We start from the raw sequence: 21,458 nt of genomic DNA, 5'->3' as shown, positions 1-21,458 counted from the left end.
TTTGTGAGGTAGGAGTCCTTTGTCTGTCTGTGTCTGTGTGAGGTAGGAGACCTCTGTCTGTCTGTGTCTGTGTGAGGTAGGAGTCCTCTGTCTGTGTTTGTGTGGTAGGAGTCCTCTGTCTGTCTGTGTTTGTGTGAGGTAGGAGTCCTCTGTCTGTGTGTGTGAGATGGGAATCCTCTCTGTCTGTGTGAGATGGGAATCCTCCACCAGATAAATGTTAGTACTGGGAGGGATTGGGTGATCAGTTCGCTGTCTCGTTAGCTGACGGAGGGGGAGAGGGAAAGAGAAACGAGGGGGGGGGGGGGGACTTCAGTAGAGTATGTAATAGGAAGCCAGCCCTTTCTCTCTCTCCTCCTCTCTCTCCCCTTCCCTCTATCATCTCTTTCTCTTTCACTCATCAAGTCAGTCCTGCAGGCGGTTGGATGGAATAGCAGCAGCGCTCTCTTCTTTGCCTTCTTTCTGGGAGAGAACCGTCTCAGTGGTGCTAAAGTGATTGAAGAGGATAAGGACTGGGTCAACACAGGAACAAACAGGGAACCAGGGCTTTGGGATCGGGACAGAGACAGAGCAGGAGAGGAAGCCTTATAAGGTGGGTCGTAGGCTGAGCTGTCCTAGGCTGGGACAGGGGTGTGTGGACAGTCAATCTTTGTGACAGAGAGATCACTCACCGGGGTAGTGGGAGAGGGCTGCGTGGACTCGGGCTAACAGGTGCAGGGTCCCACTGGTAGACAGACGGAAAGGGAATAAGAACGGCTGAAAGGGAACACATTTAGACAAGTATTAAGAAAATCTCCAAAATACTTCATCCAAATGTAGCTAAATTTGTGTCTTGTTAATTTAGATACCCGTTTGCAGTTTGGTAGTTTATTTTCTCCTTTCTATAATGATGGATAAGGGGTTTTCTGCGTTGAGTTTTGTCACAATATGTCTGACATGACGTGCTGTGAGGCGTCTGAAAAGTAATGCTGATCATTGAACGTGTTTTTGATTGTTCTTCATCACTGATGTTCGCACACCATACTGTATTTATGGTGGGATACATGTTATATTAACATTTACATTGAGTAGAAAGAAGTATAATTGTTATAGGACGTACTATTACAAATATATCAGCGTGATCACAAGTATGCCTTTGCTCCGGGACTGAGATTGTCACGTTGTCTGACATTAACTATATGAGTAAAAATAGAAGATTGTGAGTCTGAGATGATTGACGAGAAACCAACGATATTGTTAAAAAAAGTATTATTCAATTCTATTCAACTGGTTACTGTAGAGCCCTGAATCCTCTGTTTTCGGGAACACAATCACTCAGTTTTCCTTAGCTCTCCCTAGTCAAACGTGTGCTTGGCAACATGTCCATGTACCCGAGCCATTAACTTGTGAGTGACAAGGTGTGGTGTGAACACTCGGAGGCCCTCTGGTAGATCTTGTAGGCAGAGGGATCACTCCGATACAGACAATTCACACAGATTAACTCTATACTCTCAATATATTATTATTACTATTATTCTTATTATTTACCATCTGCTATTATTTACATGCTCTAGGTCTAAATAGCATCTCTGTCATGACTAGAGAGAGAGACACAGTCTCTTGTCTAATTTATGTGTTGTAATTACAGTGTGGTTATCTCTATTTAAAGTAGGAATCTTTGTACAAATAGGACCAGGAAGAAGAGCGAGTCTAGACCAAAACAAGCCATTTATCAAGTCGTAACCCAGATGAGACTGCTTTTTCCTCATTACGTTCCGTTTACAGTGCATTCGGAAAGTATTCAGACCCCTTGACTTTTTCCACATTTTGTTACGGTACAGCCTTATTCTAAAATGTATAAAATTGTTTTTTTCCCCTCATCAGTCTACACACAATACCGTATAACGACCACGTTCTAGTGTACAAAGCCATATGGAGAGCGATAAATATTCACATTAATTTGTCTGGCAAGACTGTACTCTGTCCAGAAATACTACAGCTTGCAAATGTATAAAAAAAACTGAAATATATTTTTTTACATTCAGACCCTTTACTCAGTACTTTGTTGAAGCACCTTTGGCAGCGATTACAGCCTTGAGACTTCTTATGTATTACGCTACAAGCTTGACACACCTGCATTTGGGGAGTTTCTCCCATTCTTCTCTGAAGATCCTCTCAAGCTCTCTCAGGTTGGATGGGGAGTGTCGCTGCACAGCTATTTTCAGGTCAAGTCCGGGCTCTGGTTGGGCCACTCGAGGACATTCAGAGACTTGTCCCAAAGCCACTCCTCCGTTGTCTTGGCCAGTCTGAGGTCCTGAGTGCTTCGGAGCAGGTTTTCATCAAGGATCTCTCTATACTTTGCTCTGTTCATCTTTCCCTCGATCCTGACTAGTCTCCCAGTCCCTGCCACTGAAAAACATCCCCACAGCATGATGCTGCCACCACCATGCTTCACCGTAGGGATTGTGCCAGGTTTCCTCCAGATGTGACACTTGGCCTTCAGGCCAAAGAGTTCAACCTTGGTTTCATCAGACAAGAGAATCTTGTTTCCCGTGGTCTGAGAGTCTTTAGGTGCCTTTTGGGCTGCCATGTGTGTTTTACTGAAGAGTGGCTTCTGTCTGGCCACTCTACCATAAAGGTCTGATTGGTGAAGTGTTGCAGAGATGGTTGTCCTTCTGGATGGTTCTCCCATCTCCCCAGAGTAACTCTGGAGATATGTAGAAGTGACCATCTGGTTCTTGGTCACCTCCCTGACCAAGGCCCTTCTCCCACGATTGCTCAGTTTGGCCGAGCGGCCAGCTCTAGGAAGAGTCTTAGTGGTTCCAAATTTGTTCCATTTAAGAATGATGGGGACCTGAGTGTTCTTGATGAGTGTTCTTGGGGACCTTCAGTGCTGCAGAATTTGTTTGGTACCCTTCCTAGATCTGTGCCTCAACACAATCCTGTGTCAGAGCAAAAACCAAGACATGAGCTCTACGGACAATTCCTTCGACCTCATGGCTTAGTTTTTGCTCTGACAGCTGTGTGCCTTTCCAAATCATGTCCAATCAATTGAATTTACCACAGGTGGACTCCAACCAATTTGTAGAAACATCTCAAGGATGATCAATGGAAACAGGATGCACCTGAGCTCAATTTTGAGTCTCATAGCAAAGGGTCTGAATACTTATGTAAATAATGTAAAAACCTGTTTTCGCTTTGCCATTGTTACTGTGTGTAGATTGAGAAAAAAAACATTAATTTAATACATTTTAGAATAAGTCTGTAACAAAACTAAATGTGAAAAAGTCAAGAGGTCTGAATTCTTTCCGAATGCACTGTAAACGCACTCAATTGTGTGAAATATGAATAGTCCATTACAAAAGACAGACAGAGGAATTTCTCTCATTCAATAAGGACATTATGGCAGAGCCAGATGATCAGATCTCCTGTTCAGCATCTAGGAAAAACAAACCGGTCTTAAAATGTCATCATACATTCATCGACTGGTCGTTTTTGAAAAGAGAGACTCCCTCTGAAGTGGTCAGATGGAACATTCCTTAGGCAAAGGGCCAAACAACACACAATAAACCCAATTATTCTTATACCCCTTCGGTAATGTATTGCTGTATTTATTCAAGTCCACCTCCTTTGTGGAGACCGATTTAATTGTCATCGCCAGGATTCCTGGCAAGGCTTCGACAAGCAGCAGTATTTCTGGACTGACTACAGTCTCGCCAGACAAATGAATGTTTATGGCTATCCACATGGCTTTGTACACCAGAATGTGGAGCATTGCTCCTTATAAGGCTGTTATGTACATCAATATGGAGTTTGGTTGTGTACATGGAGGTCAGTTGGGCAGGTCAGTTGTACTAGCTAGGTGCCAGTCATATTTGTAGGGATCTCCATGATATCACCTGACAGGTTATACAGTATGACCGTGGTAGATTTAAAGCAGGAGAGAAGTTGTATGTGTCTAATCCTGCTGAGGTGGTGTGTCATGGCAGGCCTGTGTCTTCTCTCACAGTAATGACTCCTGGCACTCAGCAGCAGTAGAGGCTCCGGTCTCCAGCGATGGCTTAAGCAGCTGTGAGGCTGACATCTCCAGTCCAGCGCAAGGGCTTCTCTCTCCGTGAACTCACTCCAGCTAGGGTGGGCTGGGATAGGGAGGGCTAGGGCCGGTTTAGGAAGCCATGCTGCCAAAGAGATCTTTAACCCTTCTGCACTTTTCCATATGCGTTCTAATTCTTCACACGCGGCCCCTCAAACGACGCCCCAAGCCCGTCATGCAGGTTACATTTCAGCTGGGTGATATATGGTTCATCTGATCCCAGTGCCTCAACTTTTCCGTCAGCTGCATCCCAAATTGAAAGTTTCATAGATATCCCACCCTCATCTATAAGCCATGAGAATATAGATCTGCCTTTGTTTGGGTGCATTTTATTGTCTCCCACATGTTTTTATTTTTTATTAAACCAATATGGATACTTTGCGTATAACACATTGAGTGGCATGGCCATGGGCAGAAGAGCCTGCACATTGAGTGGCATGGCCATGGGCAGAAGAGCCTGCACATTGAGTGGCATGGCCATCGGCAGAAGAGCCTGCACATTGAGTGGCATATGGCCATGGGCAGAAGAGCCTGCACATTGAGTGGCATGGCCATGGGCAGAAGAGCCTGCACATTGAGTGGCATGGCCATGGGCAGAAGAGCCTGCACATTGAGTGGCATGGCCATGGGCAGAAGAGCCTGCACATTGAGTGGCATGGCCATGGGCAGAAGAGCCTGCACATTGAGTGGCATATGGCCATGGGCAGAAGAGCCTGCACATTGAGTGGCATGGCCATGGGCAGAAGAGCCTGCACATTGAGTGGCATATGGCCATGGGCAGAAGAGCCTGCACATTGAGTGGCATGGCCATGGGCAGAAGAGCCTGCACATTGAGTGGCATGGCCATGGGCAGAAGAGCCTGCACATTGAGTGGCATGGCCATGGGCAGAAGAGCCTGCACATTGAGTGGCATGGCCATGGGCAGAAGAGCCTGCACATTGAGTGGCATATGGCCATGGGCAGAAGAGCCTGCACATTGAGTGGCATGGCCATGGGCAGAAGAGCCTGCACATTGAGTGGCATGGCCATGGGCAGAAGAGCCTGCACATTGAGTGGCATGGCCATGGGCAGAAGAGCCTGCACATTGAGTGGCATGGCCATGGGCAGAAGAGCCTGCACATTGAGTGGCATGGCCATGGGCAGAAGAGCCTGCACATTGAGTGGCATGGCCATGGGCAGAAGAGCCTGCACATTGAGTGGCATGGCCATGGGCAGAAGAGCCTGCACATTTTTTGGTTAGCAGTAATCTCTCTACAGGAGAAGATCCCCTGGTAATACCTGTCTTCATCAATAATGGAGCTCCTCTTGTCCAATAATGGAAGCAGAGTGAAGGCAGAGAGGAGATTCTCCCCCAGCTCTTTTGTGTAGAGGAATCTCATCCATATTTAACAGTGAGCCATGTTAAAGGATGTGGTAACTGATGGATTTAACTGTCATGTGACGCTCTGATCTCTCTCCTTTAAAACGGATCCTCCTTATTTAGTGTTATTATTAGAACAGGAAGTAGTTACCATAGGACAGGAAGTAGACACCATAGGACAGGAATAGATCATGGAGGGCTGCAGCACTGCTAGTTTTAATCCTACCTTTCTAATCAGGAATTGTTTCAGACCTGGGAAACGAGATGAGTGAATCAATCAATTACTGGGATCTATGAACTACCGGGAAGAGAATAAAATCAGCAGTGCTGTAGCCCTCGTGGACTGGATTTGAACATCCCTGCCGTATCTGTGGTACTGTAGTCTGACCAGTGATGTCCCTCTCTCTTCCTCCCTCAGGTTATTTGGACTAGGTGTGGTGTGAGGCCCTGCTGTCATGAGGTGGCCGGAGGGGGTCGTTAAGACCCCGCCCTGGATAGGAGTCAGATCCACCCTCCTGGCTCTCTCTCTCCTCCTCACTTGTGTCTCCAGCTTCCTCCAGCCACTGCCAAGAGTCTTCCTCTCCTTCGAAGGTAAAGAAATGTCCTGTTTACTCCAACAGTGAATTCCTAAGCATCGGACAGACATGACATGCCCTCCATCTAACCTTCTACAGAACATCCGTAAAGCATTACCTCAGGCTTAGTCTCATCCTGGTCTGCTGTGTTTTACCACAGCTGTGATGAGCTTACAAAACACAATGAAGCTATTAGTTTATAGTGTTAATGGGTCACATATGGTCAATAACAGATTGATGCCCAACCAGAGGATGTACAATCATCTTTGTCATTTTGAACTAATGAGAAAATACTCTATAATTACCTTCTCTGCAATGTCTGAGATGAGATCGTTGAATGTTCCCTTAGATGTTTGCGTTTGATTGACATTTAATCAGTGTTCTCCACCAGATAGTGGGAGGCCGGCTCTAACCTTTAAAGTACCCATGCTGCTTAGTCCCTGTGGGCCTTAACATCGACATGTTCTTGGTTTCGGCCTGTGAGACCCTGAAATCGTGTTTCCATTTCTTTGTTCTGTTCCATGTCATTGAGGCGAGCCAGAGCCGTACCTCTGTGAGATTGTACTGTACTGTGTCATGAATGACTGACTGCCCTGGCTCAGCCTGGTCCTGGTTAACGTTAAACACACACAGTGGGTGGAGGCACAGTTTCCCATCCCTGTGAGTGTTGTTAGACTCTTGGTCTGATTCCTCTTCTATTTAATTTCCATGACACAGATAATTGGATGAATTATTAACCCTCTGAACTAGGAAGGAGTTTGCGGGGGAGGAGGGGTTGTTTCTTGTTTCTCATGCTTTCAGGAACCAGCTACCCCTCCTCATAAGTGGTGTAACTGTACACTGGTGTTGATGTTGTACAGAAACTGATGGGTATGTTTGATCATCTTTCAGTACCTTCAGGCCCAATGCAGGAGAGACTGTGTGGCTGTGCTATAAACTCAGCAAAAAAAGAAACGTCCTCTCACTGTCAACAGCGTTTATTTTCAGCAAACTTAACATATGTTCATACAAATACTTACACAACGAGATTCAACAACTGAGACATAAACTGAACAAGTTCCACAGACATGTGACTAACAGAAATGGAATAATGTGTCTCTGAACAAAGGGGGGGTCAAAATCAAAAGTAATAGTCAATATCTTGTGTGGCCACCAGCTGCATTAAGTACTGCAGTGCATCTCCTCCTCATGGACTGCACCAGATATGCCAGTTCTTGCTGTGAGATGTTACCCCACTCTTCCACCAAAGCACCTGCAAGTTCCCGGACATTTCTGGTGGGAATGGCCCTAGCACTCACCCTCCGATCCAACAGGTCCCAGACGTGCTCAATGGGATTGAGATCCAGGCTCTTCGCTGGCCATGGCAGAACACTGACATTCCTGTCTTGCAGGAAATCACATACAGAACGAGCAGTATGGCTGGTGGCGTTGTCATGCTGGAGGGTCATGTCAGGATGAGCCTGCAGGAAGGGTACCACATTAGGGAGGAGGATGTCTTCCCTGTAACGCACAGCATTGAGATTGCCTGCAATGACAACAAGCTCAGTCCGATGATGCTGTGACACACCGCCCCAGACCATGACGGACCCTCCACCTCCAAATCGAACCCGCTTCAGAGTACAGACCTCGGTGTAACGCTAATTTCTTTGACGATAAACGCGAATCTGACCACCACCCCTGGTGAGACAAAACCGCGACTCATCAGTGAAGAGCACTTTTTGCCAGTCCTGTCTGGTCCAGCGACGGTGGGTTTGTGCCTATAGGCGACGTTGTTGCCGGTGATGTCTGGTGAGGACCTGCCTTACAACAGGCCTACAGCCCTCAGTCCAGCATCTCTCAGCCTATTGCGGACAGTCTGAGCACTGACAGAGGGATTGTGCGTTCCTGGTGTCACCCGGGCAGTTGTTGTTGCCATCCTGTACCTGTCCCGCAGGTGTGATGTTCAGATGTACCGATCCTGTGCAGGTGTTGTTACACGTGGTCTGCCACTACGAGGACGATCAGCTGTACGCCCTGTCTCCCTGTAGCGCTGTCTTAGGCATCTCACAGTACGGACATTGCAATTTCTTGCCCTGGCCACATCTGCAGTCCTCATGCCTCCTTGCAGCATGCCAAAGGCATGTTCACGCAGATGAGCAGGGACCGTAGGCATCTTTCTTTTGGTGTTCTTCAAAGTCAGTAGAAAGGCCTCTTTAGTGTCCTAAGTTTTCATAACTGTGACCTTAATTGCCTACCGTCTGTAAGCTGTTAATATCTTAACGACTGTTCCACAGGAAGTCAGGAACCAATACACGCAGTCAGTCAGGAAAGCTAAGGCCAGCTTCTTCAGGCAGAAGTTTGCATCCTGTAGCTCCAACTCCAAGAAGTTCTGGGACACTGTGAAGTCCATGGAGAACAAGAGCACCTCCTCCCAGCTGCCCACTGCACTGAGGCTAGGTAACACGGTCTCCACCGATAAATCCATGATTATCGAAAACTTCAATAAGCACTTCTCAACGGCTGGCCATGCCTTCCGCCTGGCTACTCCAACCTCGGCCAACACCTCCGCCCCCCCCCGCAGCTCCTCGCCCAAGCCTCTCCAGGTTCTCCTTTACCCAAATCCAGATAGCAGATGTTCTGAAAGAGCTGCAAAACCTGGACCCGTACAAATCAGCTGGGCTTGACAATCTGGACCCTCTATTTCTGAAACTATCTGCCGCCGTTGTCGCAACCCCTATTACCAGCCTGTTCAACCTCTCTTTCATATCGTCTGAGATCCCCAAGGATTGGAAATCTGCCGCAGTCATCCCCCTCTTCAAAGGGGGAGACACCCTGGACCCAAACTGCTATAGACCTATATCCATCCTGCCCTGCCTATCTAAGGTCTTCGAAAGCCAAGTCAACAAACAGGTCACTGACCATCTCGAATCCCACCGTACCTTCTCCGCTGTGCAATCTGGTTTCCGATCCGGTCACGGGTGCACCTCAGCCACACTCAAGGTACTAAACGATATCATAACCGCCATCGATAAAATACAGTACTGTGCAGCCGTCTTCATCGACCTCGCCAAGGCTTTCGACTCTGTCAATCACCATATTCTTATCGGCAGACTCAATAGCCTCGGTTTTTCGGATGACTGCCTTGCCTGGTTCACCAATTACTTTGCAGACATAGTTCAGTGTGTCAAATCGGAGGGCATGCTGTCCGGTCCTCTGGCAGTCTCTATGGGGGTGCCACAGGGTTCAATTCTCGGGCCGACTCTTTTCTCTGTATATATCAATGATGTTGCTCTTGCTGCGGGCGATTCCCTGATCCACCTCTACGCAGACGACACCATTCTATATACTTTCGGCCCGTCATTTGGACACTGTGCTATCCAACCTCCAAACGAGCTTCAATGCCATACAGCACTCCTTCCGTGGCCTCCAACTGCTCTTAAACGCGAGTAAAACCAAATGCATGCTTTTCAACCGATCGCTGCCTGCACCCGCATGCCCGACTAGCATCACCACCCTGGATGGTTCCGACCTTGAATATGTGGACATCTATAAGTACCTAGGTGTCTGGCTAGACTGCAAACTCTCCTTCCAGACTCACATCAAACATCTCCAATCGAAAATCAAATCAAGAGTCGGTTTTCTATTCCGCAACAAAGCCTCCTTCACTCACGCCGCCAAGCTTACCCTAGTAAAACTGACTATCCTACCGATCCTCGACTTCGGCGATGTCATCTACAAAATGGCTTCCAACACTCTACTCAGCAAACTGGATGCAGTCTATCACAGTGCCATCCGTTTTGTCACCAAAGCACCTTATACCACCCACCACTGCGACTTGTATGCTCTAGTCGGCTGGCCCTCGCTACATATTCGTCGCCAGACCCACTGGCTCCAGGTCATCTACAAGTCCATGCTAGGTAAAGCTCCGCCTTATCTCAGTTCACTGGTCACGATGGCAACACCCATCCGTAGCACGCGCTCCAGCAGGTGTATCTCACTGATCATCCCTAAAGCCAACACCTCATTTGGCCGCCTTTCGTTCCAGTACTCTGCTGCCTGTGACTGGAACGAACTGCAAAAATCGCTGAAGTTGGAGACTTTTATCTCCCTCACCAACTTCAAACATCAGCTATCCGAGCAGCTAACCGATCGCTGCAGCTGTACATAGTCTATTGGTAAATAGCCCACCCATTTTCACCTACCTCATTCCCATGCTGTTTTTTATTTATTTACTTTTCTGCTCTTTTGCACACCAATATCTCTACCTGTACATGACCATCTGATCATTTATCACTCCAGTGTTAATCTGCAAAATTGTATTATTTGCCTACCTCCTCATGCCTTTTGCACACATTGTATATAGACTGCCCATTTTTTTCTACTGTGTTATTGACTTGTTAATCGTTTACTCCATGTGTAACTCTGTGTTGTCTGTTCACACTGCTATGCTTTATCTTGGCCAGGTCGCAGTTGCAAATGAGGACTTGTTCTCAACTAGCCTACCTGGTTAAATAAAGGTGTTCTCAACTAGCCTACCTGGTTAAATAAAGGTGTTCTCAACTAGCCTACCTGGTTAAATAAAGGTGTTCTCAACTAGCCTACCTGGTTAAATAAAGGTGAAATAAAAAAATAAAAATAAAAAATAAAAAGGTGCATGTTCATTAATTGTTTATGGTTCATTGAACCTGCATGAGAAACAGTGTTTAAACCCTTCACAATGAAGATCTGTGAAGTTATTTGGATTTTTACGAATTACCTTTGAAAGACAGGGTCCTGAAAAAGGGGTGTTTCCTTTTTTGCTGAGTTTGTCTGTGTTGCACATGTGTCTGTGCGGCGTCTGAGTGCTCAGACAGTGTTAAGAGGTGTTGTGACTGTGACTCATTGTTTTTGGAAAGGCTGTGATGTATTGTGGTCATCTTTGTCCTTGACTCCAGGCACCTTTCTCTTCCTCTCACTGGCTCTCATCCTCTCTCTGCCCCTTTTCTCCTACTGTCTCTCCTTTCTCCTTTCATTGACTGACTTTCTCTCTCCTCTCCCTCTCTTCTCTCTGTGTTTCTCTGTGATTGTCTTGAGTGCTGTAGCCCAGTGCTGTAGCCCAGAGACAGGCAGTGAAACGCCCAACTCAGCAGAGCTGCTCACAGACAGGACCCAGGCTGTATACTCTTGTCTAGGGGATGTGTGGAGCATTACTGGTGGCTTGGAAAAAGCCTGCTAACTCACTGCAAACAGACCAAACCACTCAAATACCTCTGTGGTTTTACATACAACCACGGTAGGCCTATTCACTCCTGCCCTGTTAAAATGTCTATCCTCCAAGATTCACCATCAACATACTGGGAATGAATCTATCCCTGCTGCTGATCATGTGATTGGTCAATCCCTTTTCCATGTGTGGATTTGATTTGTCCCCATTCCTTGCTTTAGTGCAGTTCTACTGTATCTTAGTGAAACGTCAAAGGGAGCTATTATCAGTCAAATATGTTCTAAAGTGGTTCTTGGTTGGTTAGCTCTGGTTTTGTGGTGGACCGGTAGAAGCTTTTCTTTTTTTAAAGTCAGATGTGTGTCTGTCACTTAGGATGATCTATGTAGGTGCTTCGCTGTGCTTCGTTCTCATGGGACTCATTGGATTGAATTAGTGTGAAAACAGAAGGGGAGGGGATTTGGCAGTGACTAGAAGGACGTTTTAAAGAAAGGAATGGAGATGTGATTGGGAGCCAAGATTTCAGGTGTTGGTTAGCTTCCATGCTGTGATTTTAGAGCTATTCTATCCGAGATGTTAAGCACAGGGGAGTTGAGCTGAACTGATCTATGTTGGTGGAGATGGAAATCATTTGCCGTTGGGGCGGACAGGCTCCATGTTTCATCCTGCCTTCAGTGGAGCTTCTGCCTGGGAGAGATCCAGATGTAGGGAGTTTATACTCCTCTGACCCAGGGAGAGGGCTCTTCTCTCCAATAAACTCCAGTGTGGATTTCCCCACTGAGGGAAGTATTTGGGGTGCATGGGCTCTCTCCAGTACCAGGGTGGGGAGAAGAGAGGTGCAGGGCCCAGAGAGGGTAACAGGTGGGGGGTCCAGTCAGCAGCAAGTGTAAGGGTGTGTGTTAAAGGTTCTGCACTGGAGGTGAGATATACTGTATTTCCCTGGAGTAAACACTCTTTATTACTACAGCCTAAACTGACTAAACCAAAATAAGAGAAAACAAACTCTGGGAGGAGACTTGTGTCAGTACACAGTATCTCACTCTCTCTCTCTCTCTCTCTCTCTCTCTCTCTCTCTCTCTCTCCCTCTAGCTACCCATCTTTTCTTCCCTCTCTCCTGAAACTCTAGCCGAGGGTAAGGCAGGTTCACGTGGCTGAGTGAGTCAGCTCGCGTCTCCAGGAGAGGTTGCCGTCACTGACATTCCTGCTCCCTCACACTGCTTAATCTTGTCTCGGCGAGGCAAATGCAACGCAACAACAGCCAAAACACAATAATAAACAGTGAGAAACTCAGGCCCCAGAACGCAGTCCTATATAATAAACAGTCAAATACAGCCATACGTTTCAATAAAGCTGGAAAATAAACGAGGGGCTTCAATTCTTTGCAAAAATCATTATGGATTTACTAGCATGATAAGGGATTTGTTTTTAAACTTTTGTTTTCAATCACTTTTATTTTCTCCAATATTTAGTCTCGCGTCCCCTTTCATTTCATATATTCCAAAACACAGACTCCATCTGTTGTCTCAGTGAATGTTAAAATAATGAATAGCGGACCGCTCCGAAGTCTGTGTTTTGTCAACCACGGATAAAAGAAGATAAGGGCCATATTTTCCCATGAATCATTCAAATGTGAGAATGGTACAAAGCCCAGGACTAAGGACTGAATAATAAAGCACTAACAGTGAGGCTTCCTATAGCTTTCTCTGAGCAGGTGAGGTGTAGATTAGACTGGGCTAGGTCTAATCCAAGGCCAGGATCCAAACAAAAGCAGAGAAAATGTAATAAAATATTTGGCTGAATCCTGGGCTAGGATTACCTAGTCCATTCAGATTCACACTTCACCTGCTCAGAGAAAGCTTTGTGATTTGGAATCCCTTGGTGTGGTGAATTGATGGCTACTACTACCACCTCTGTCATGGTCCACAAATCAAGTGCACTGCGATGTCGATAATCTGTGTTTATTTAAATCCCTGCCATAGACTATATGGAGATTTGTTTCCATTTCAACTAAGGTGGAAAATGTATCTGGATCTAGTCCAGTGGTCATATAACATTGTCCTTTCTCAAATGGATTCAGTGACATAGGTGATATGCTTTTAATCAGAAACCGAATGAACTTCTCTCTCTTGGCTTTTTACCCCGCAAAAAAAAGACTTTCAAACATGCAGTATCTGGATGTCATCTCAGTTTATATAGCCAAATTGCTGAGCATAGAAGAAAACGTTTGATCATCAGTTTCTTGGTCAGAAAGGCCCTGGCTCATGCCATGTTGATACTTTCTGTTGTTTGACCCAGGTGAAACATTTCACAACCTTTGTTAGGCTGCGTTCTGCACCTGCCAGTGAGTTTACAAGCAAGGAAGACAATGTTTCAGCCCTCATCTAATTGTTAGGAGGCCATATTAACGAGTTGCGAACCCAGGGCTATGGCAACTTCTTCTTAAACCTAGGCGTCCCGCTAGCGGGACAACTTCCGGGGAAACTGGAGGGTGCGCTATTCAAATAAATAATCATAAAAAGTATGAATATTAAACATTTAGGTACATATAAAAGTGTCTCATATTGGTTGAAAGCTTAAATTCTTGTTACTCTAACTGCACTGTCCGATTTACAGTAACTATTACAGTGAAAACATGCCATGTGATTGTTTGAGGACGGCGCCCCATATCAAAATATTTTTCCACCAGCACAGGTTTCATAAATTCACTAATAGCGATTAAATATTCACATGCCTTTTGAAAATCTTACTCTGATTTGTCAATAAAAGGGTTCCAGCTATAACATATAGTGTTGTTTTGTTAGATAAAATCCTTCTTTATATCCCAAAAAGTCCATTTAGTTGGCACCATCGATTTGAGTAATCCACTCGTTCAACATACAGAGAAAGGAATCTGAAAATCTACCCCTAAACTTTGTTTCAACAAGTCAAAATACATTTCTACTTACTCCTCAGATACCCTAAAATATAAGAAAACTATATTATTTCTTACGGAAAGAAGCATGTTCAATAGGAAACCGATTTTAGCAGGTGTGTTCTGTCAGGTCGAGAGCAAACACGAATTTCCAAGACTGGGTCCCTGTACTAAAACTGATATTTCTTCTTCGTTTTTGAAGTTACAAGCCTGAAACCTTCAACATAGACTGCTGACACCCAATGGAAGCCATAGGAATTGCATCCAGGAAGCTAATTTCCAGTATGCCCTTATACTTTCCATTGTAAGAGCATGGTCTCTCACAAATAAAAATATTCCGGTTGATTTTTCTTTGGATTTTCTCCTACCATACCTATTGTGTTATATTCTCCTACATTATTTTAACGTCAACATGTTTTCTTTCCAGTGGTAACAATTATATGCATATCCTGGCTTCAGGGCCTGAGCAACAGGCAGTTTACTTTGGGCACGTCATTCAGGTGGAAATTTAGAAAAAAAAGGGGCATAACCCTAAGAAGATTTATTACACATCTAAGGCTTTCTGTATATGGTCTGGTAGGATGATTTTGGTTTTGTTTCTCTCTGGGTGATTGTGAATAGGATTATATACTAACACAGTGGGTGTTGAGAGTCATGTTCACTGTCACCGCTGACAGGGTGCGTGTGGCTCAGGGTGGGTGGTGGTCTTTGTTTAAGATGTCATTAATGTCCTTCTATCCTGGTAAAACACTGCTGGTGGTCAGGGTGTCACTATGGAAATTACGTTGGCGAAAAAAAGTAAAGTGTATGTGTGTGTGTTTAGCAGGTGTCTATTTGAATCCTCCTGTCTAGTCCTTGGTAGAGGCTTAGCTGCAGTTAGAGATGTGTGGGAGATTGATTAAGATGGTGTTCTTGTAATGAATGTTCCCTCTCTCTGGGAGCTACTCCTGTTCTCAGCCAAACCCTGAGCGGAACCAGACGTCTCACACACACAGCCGTCTGTCTCACAGCCTCTCACCGTAGAACGGATGCTCTGGTTCCCCAGCTTCCTCAGATCAGTTCCTCCTTTTATCATGCGTCATTAGAATCTCCTCCTAGCCCTCATTACTTATAAAGGATGACAATCGGGTGCTCGTCCAACTGTGAAGTATGTTTATTTAATTGTGGGATGGTGTGTGCGCATGCAAATTCTTCACATTTGACTACTTTCTGATGGTATACCTTTCCGCTGAATCACCATGGGAACTGACCAGGGTTTTTTTCGTCCCTCTTTATAAAACAAATTGAGGCTGTGAGCTGTTAAGTGAATATTTGGAATACCTCAGGTATCCTGAAAAAACGTTTGCGTTTTACTGAGGGAAATCAAGAGGTGCATTCAGTGAAACTGAAACACAGCCAAAGTCAAACATTTTCTGAATTCCTACGTGAAGGACTCATTTGGAAGATAAACAGCAGAGCCTTGCCAATGTAACATTCACCTCCTGTAAGATAATGTCTCAAACTTTAAATCTAATGGGAAGGTCTGAGCCAGTGGTTTGATGTTCAAGGTTTTATCCTTGCCGAACCTAAACCTTTAAACCTGACCATAAATCGCCTAACTTGCCCCAGATCTCATGATAATGTGTTCTCTGTGGGTTTGCCCGTTTGTCTTCTATCCCTGACCCTCCCGCAATTACAGGGCCTGGATAGGTCAAACAGACTGCTGCCTGCATGGTCGTCAGCAGGGCCAACAGGAAGTCGAAGGTCGTCAAAGGTTATAGGCAGGGCTGACGAGGGGCAAAAGTGGACCAGAGTGTCTGCATTAGTGCTCAGGGGCATGGAAGTAAAGTAACTGCTTATAATTTCACACAGCATCCCATATCTGCTTTACACTATTTTTCCCAGATTGCATCTAAACTTAATTTGCAACATAATTTGCCTTTGAAGTGAAGTCCCAAATCCGTGATGGTATGCTCCAGGGAGTTCAAGGCTATACAAACCGGTGACCTGTCAATACTGTCGCCAGAGAGATGTTTAGACATACAAATAACCAGGCTGACAAGGGTAATTTTTTTGTGTGGTTGTTGTTTGAGTCTCCAGGCATGTATCCCGTTGCTAGCCGAGCTAATTGATTGAGTTAGAAACAGGACATTCTCCAGTGAAGGTTAGCCGGTACAGGCTGCAGCAAAGCCTACGGCTGCTGTGTTTGCAGGCAGGGTTTGACAAGCCTTCTGTCAGTCATACTTTTTCTCTCCTTTCTTCTCCTTTCTCTTCCTGTCTCAGTGTTTTGACATTCCTGTCTTTGACCTTGCCGCCCCAGATGAATGTTTTAGTGTTCATCCCGTGCACCATGTTGAAAGGTAATCAATGGCCATCAATATGGAAGAGACAGTGTCTTTCTGGAAGATACACAAGGTTAAATGAAAATGGTGACGGTTGGTCTTTGAGAATTTAGGCTATTGATTCTGTGAAATGTATTCTCAATGTTGTTTTTCTGTCTTTTTTACAGATGTATCATTAAATATTTTATTTTGCACACAGAACTATTCTCATACTGGCTTTGAGCTTAAGTGAGTTTCCATAGAAAAAGGCGAAGGTTATATACATAATAAAAGGGAAAAGGTTCAACTAACACAGCTAGACTATTACATACAATGCATTGGGAAAGTATTCAGACCCCTTCCCTTTAACCACATTTTGTTATGTTACAGCCTTATTGTAACAAGGATTTCTTTTTAAAATCTCATGATCTACACACAATATGCTATAATGACAAAGTGAAAACTGTTTTTTAGACATTGCAAATGCATTGGAAAAAAAACGGATACCTTATTTACTTAAGTATTCAGACCCATTTCTATGATACTTGAAATTGAGCTCAGGTGAGTCCTGTTTCCATTGATCATCCTTGAGATGTTTCTACAACTTTATTGCAGTCCACCTGTAGTATATTCAATTGATTGGACATGATTTGGAAAGGCACACACCTTTTATATAAGGTTGACAGTGCATGTCAGAGCATAAACCAGGGCATGAGGTCGAAGGAATTGTCCGTAGAGCTTATATAGACAGGTGTGTGCTTGCTCTGACATAGGTTTGTGTCGAGGCACAGATCTGGGAAGGCTACCAAACAATGTCTGCAGCATTGAAGGTCTCCAAGAACACAGTGGCCTCCATTATTCTTAAATGGAAGAAGTTTGGAAACACCAAGACTCTTCCTATAGCTGGCCGCCTGGCCAAACTGCGCAATCAGGGGAGAAGGGCCTTGGTCAGGGAGGTGCGAAGTAAAAGTCGTCAAAAATAGTCAAGTACTTTACACCATTGACCCTCACCATCATTCGACAGCACTGAGATGACCATTTGACCTGCATGATGTCAGCCAGGAAATATTAACGTTGTAATCCAACAAAACGACGATCTCAACATGTCCGCCCCATTCGCCTAAACTTTACTCAGCCTTTGCTTCACTTCCACCTCCATCACTACTAAATCAGAGAATCTCATGGCCCAATACTGTCTACTAAACCTCCCCTGAACCTGACAGTTTCAAGTTTTATTAGTCATGTGTACGGGATTCAAATGGTATACACCCTCCAATCAAATGCTTACTTGCAGGTTCCTTCTCAACAATGCAACAAGAATAAGATATAGAAGTTAAGAATACGTACGTAAAGTAAATGGTAGTAGAATAGAAGAAAACATTTTAGCATAAGTATAATACAGGAAGGAACATTTTATAGTCCAATATTGACTCTCCCTCTGGTCTCATGGGGCCCGTAGTCTATAGCTTAACTGACAGTAAAAATACATCTGATTTGGTATCTGCGGGCGGGGTGAAGGTGTAACCGGAGGACTGGTTAGGTGAAAGGTTGTGAGAGGCCCTATATGGGGTTGGTGGGATTCTGTGGCAGGTGAAGAGGCCAGGTGCTAATTAAGGCTAACGCTAGCTAGCGTGATGGACAGGTTGATTTGCGTCTCCGGTTTCAGACTCCTGAAGGGAATATTACCCAACGCCGCCGCATCTCAGGTCATCCGTGTAACGAAGACTGCTCTGATGCTGGTGATGAGTAACCTCACCCTGCAGAGTCTTAGAGAGCCACACTCTGAGACTCTCGTTCCATCTTGTCCTACCCTTGTGTCCTACATAGTGAAGATGGAGTGAGAAATCAATGATAGGGAGGTTATACCAAAGGCTAAAAGGAGAATAGTCATCCTACATATGACCATGAGATTCCCCTGACATTATGTCTGGAGACCGCTAGATAATGCAGTAACTTGCAGAAAATGGTGGGAAGAGGATGATGATATTGGATGGGATGAGAGTTAGTCAGCCAAGCGGTTGTCCCTCTCCCTGTATGTCTATGGAGATGAGTGTGTTGATGCTTGAGCGGTGAGTTTGCGTGCTCCTGCTCCTCTTGCCTGGCCGAGAATGTCAGATAGATAGCCAGCCAGACGACTCTGTCGCCCTGCACTGGCCACTCTGGGTGGTCCCTCTTTACGAGGAGGGACAAGGAGGAGACCATACTCTGGCACGATACCCAAACCACCCCCTCTGCTTTACCTGCCTATATACCACCTGCCAAAACATTGTATACGGTAGAGTTACTGTAGGCTAGGCCTATATCCCCATGGTGATGGAAGAAATGTCCTCGTACGGGTCAGTGTCTCCAGAGCCCGACCGAAGCTTTGAGTTGCCAGGATAAAGGTTGTGAGTGGCGCAGTATGTGTGAATGTACCAACATTGTATTAGAGGAGTGTAGCCATGCAGAACTGAACCCAAGGAGATGTGGCATTGTCCTCACAAAGAGCACCGACACTTGGCAAGAGGTCTAAAGTCAGACGTTTATAAAGAAACCCACTCCATCTTCAGTGGGTACATGAATCAGGGGGCGGGGGTGTACTAAGCCCATGCTTCAATATTTATCAAGGCGAGTGATTGGGATCCGCCTACTCCTGCCCCTGGAACACAGGTCCTATTCGTTGAAAATAGATGATGCCTCATTTGCATGTGGTTAATGAATTCATGATGGCCTTCAAGGGTGCGGCCCATTTGAAAAGGACTGCATTGAATCTGAGACACAAAGGGAGGTTTGTGATTGGCCGCCTGCCCAGCTCTGTGGTGTTAATGGGGTCTGAAGACCTCTGGGCCTTTGGCTCTCAGACACCGAGGTAGCCAACATCCAGCAAGAACTCACACTCCACAGGCCTAGTTAACCATTTAACCTAGTCTAGCTTTCCAGTACTCCTATGAGTAGAGTGGATTAAATCTTGGTTGTGTAGACTTGGTTCTCCTAAACTTCATCCCCAGATAAATCCTTGGCTCGAACCATGCTGTACCGTGTACGGCATCCATATTAGGAAGTTGTCAGTTCACACCATGCCGTAATCCTGAACTTTTGATACCTCTCCTGCCTCCTTGTGCACCTGACCCTGCCTGGACACAGCTGGACTACAGGTGTCATGGCTCAGTACAGCCTGAGAGTGTCAGTCCCCAGCTGGTGCCCCCCACATAGAGAAAGGGAGAGTAGAATGAGTCTGTCAGGGTGGCTCAGTGGGCCGACCAGCACAGACTGCTGGCTCCATGTCCTTAAACCCGGTCTTGGGGGGACCCACAAAGTCATCGCTCTTGTAAAAGCCAGACGGCGTACTTTCCAGCGGCGCTGAATCTCTATTTTTACGATTCTGCAATGTGATAAACTGTTCCTTGTATGGCGAGCCAAACCTAAAACACCACTGGCTTGTTTACTGGTGGGGATCATGGTGGAGGCCCGCTACTTTGATCAGCCTAACAAATGGGAGAGTTAGTCTGTCATTCCGTGTTATGGGTTTTCACTTCGCTGGAGGGAAACTCCTTATTCTCTGTGGTGGCACCACCCCCCCCTCAATGTAATCACAGCACTGTGAAATAAGACATGGCCTGTCCCATCTATGAGCACTGCAATCTCTTGAGCACTGCAATCTCTTCCCGATTGTAATTACAGTAAAACCATCATGGGCGGAAGGACAAGTCCCTGCTGTTGCCCAAATCCTTCACTTAGATTCTACAGCCTGACATCACAACTGTTTTGTTCCTTTTGGACAGTACTATGTGGCATGCAGGACGGTTGTTGCCTTTCTCTGCTATCCTCCCTTAGTTTACAGAGGACTCATTTATAGGGAATGATGGTCAAAGCTTGTAGTCTTGTCATGTTACGAGACGTTCCTGGTGGGTACATTTTAGACTGGATTAAAAGCCTGCTGTCTAAAAACAGATTTGCCCTCCGTGCACATGGTTCACTGGACAGGGGATCAATGCAAATGTGAATCAAAAGTGTGTTAATAAGCTGATGAAATATAGATAATCTGAGATCCTGCTGTAATGTCAAGGTGAATGTGTATCCATTAGGCTCATTAGTTACATTATCACCATCGAGGATCTCGGACCTGATGTCTTGGGTGACCGCTAGTATGGATTTATATCTGGGTTTTAGTCTTGCATGCGAAATATGTAGACTACTCCACTCAGACTAGATAACATCTGTAGTTGCTCTGCGGCAGTGTACGACGATGCGAAGCCCGCAACCCACCACCACTCTTAAATATTGAATGACCGTTGTGGTCTCTTGGCCCCTACTGAAGGTTTTTGTGCCGCTTCCGCTTGACCAAGCTCTCACAAATGAACCACTCTTCAAAGGGACTAGAGGTATTACTGTGCGGTCACCTGCAGCAGTCGGCTGCTCTGCAACCCACAGTCCACTACATGGATGACCGCGCCTGGTCAGAACGCTATTCCTGCACAGCGGGAGCCCCCATGGGTGAACACTCACAGTCAAAGTGAACTCTGGAGTCCTAGCAGGAGGCACACAGGGGAAGGTGCGGCCCACCTGCCCACATAAATAATAGACTACCCACAATCCTCTACTGAGTCCTCAACACTGCTCTGCGTTCTCCTACTGCGGGCGTGTTCTATAACGAGGCCAGAAATGTTTTTGTATCCTGTCCATTATGCCTAAACAACAAGGGACACGCCATTTCATCCTCACAGTCAACACCACCGCAGCTCAACCGACAGTACATACCAGACCTCCCCAACGTCTTTCTGTCAAGGGTGATGTCTTCCCATTTTACGACCCCCTGAATACTTCAGCCGAGCCAATAACAATGACCAACATTCTTATTCATTATGCTTAACATTTAGAGCCAGTTTATCCTCAAGCCACATCTGAGTGAATCCAGTCTACATAAACAGCACCAGCCATAGCAGACTGGACAGACGAGGACAATTTTGCCAATTATATCCACAAACACTTATGACATACTCAGGGTCTCTGCTGGTGATGTCATCATAGTGGAATGCAGGCTAAGCCCATGACTAATAAATATTACTACAACCTGATGGATTTATA

The 21,458-nt window shown here is 45.6% G+C and overlaps 1 protein-coding gene across 1 annotated transcript in view; it reads left to right on the top strand.

The window, feature by feature from the left end:
- The first annotated feature begins 376 nt into the window (after positions 1-376).
- LOC115118203 (semaphorin-3C-like) overlaps positions 377-21,458 on the top strand; it is a 50,706-nt gene continuing 29,624 nt past the window's right edge. The window contains exons 1-2 of the mRNA XM_029646775.2: positions 377-589; positions 5,848-6,020. Of these exons, the coding sequence (XP_029502635.1) occupies positions 5,885-6,020 (136 nt within the window). The 5' untranslated portion in view covers positions 377-589; positions 5,848-5,884. The remainder of the gene's footprint in view (positions 590-5,847; positions 6,021-21,458) is intronic.

This window comes from Oncorhynchus nerka, linkage group LG23 (genome assembly GCF_034236695.1).
Source record: "Oncorhynchus nerka isolate Pitt River linkage group LG23, Oner_Uvic_2.0, whole genome shotgun sequence".
Taxonomy (NCBI): Eukaryota; Metazoa; Chordata; class Actinopteri; order Salmoniformes; family Salmonidae; genus Oncorhynchus; species Oncorhynchus nerka.
Note: the sequence above shows the minus strand (reverse complement) of the source record. Positions and strands in the feature narration are given on the sequence as shown.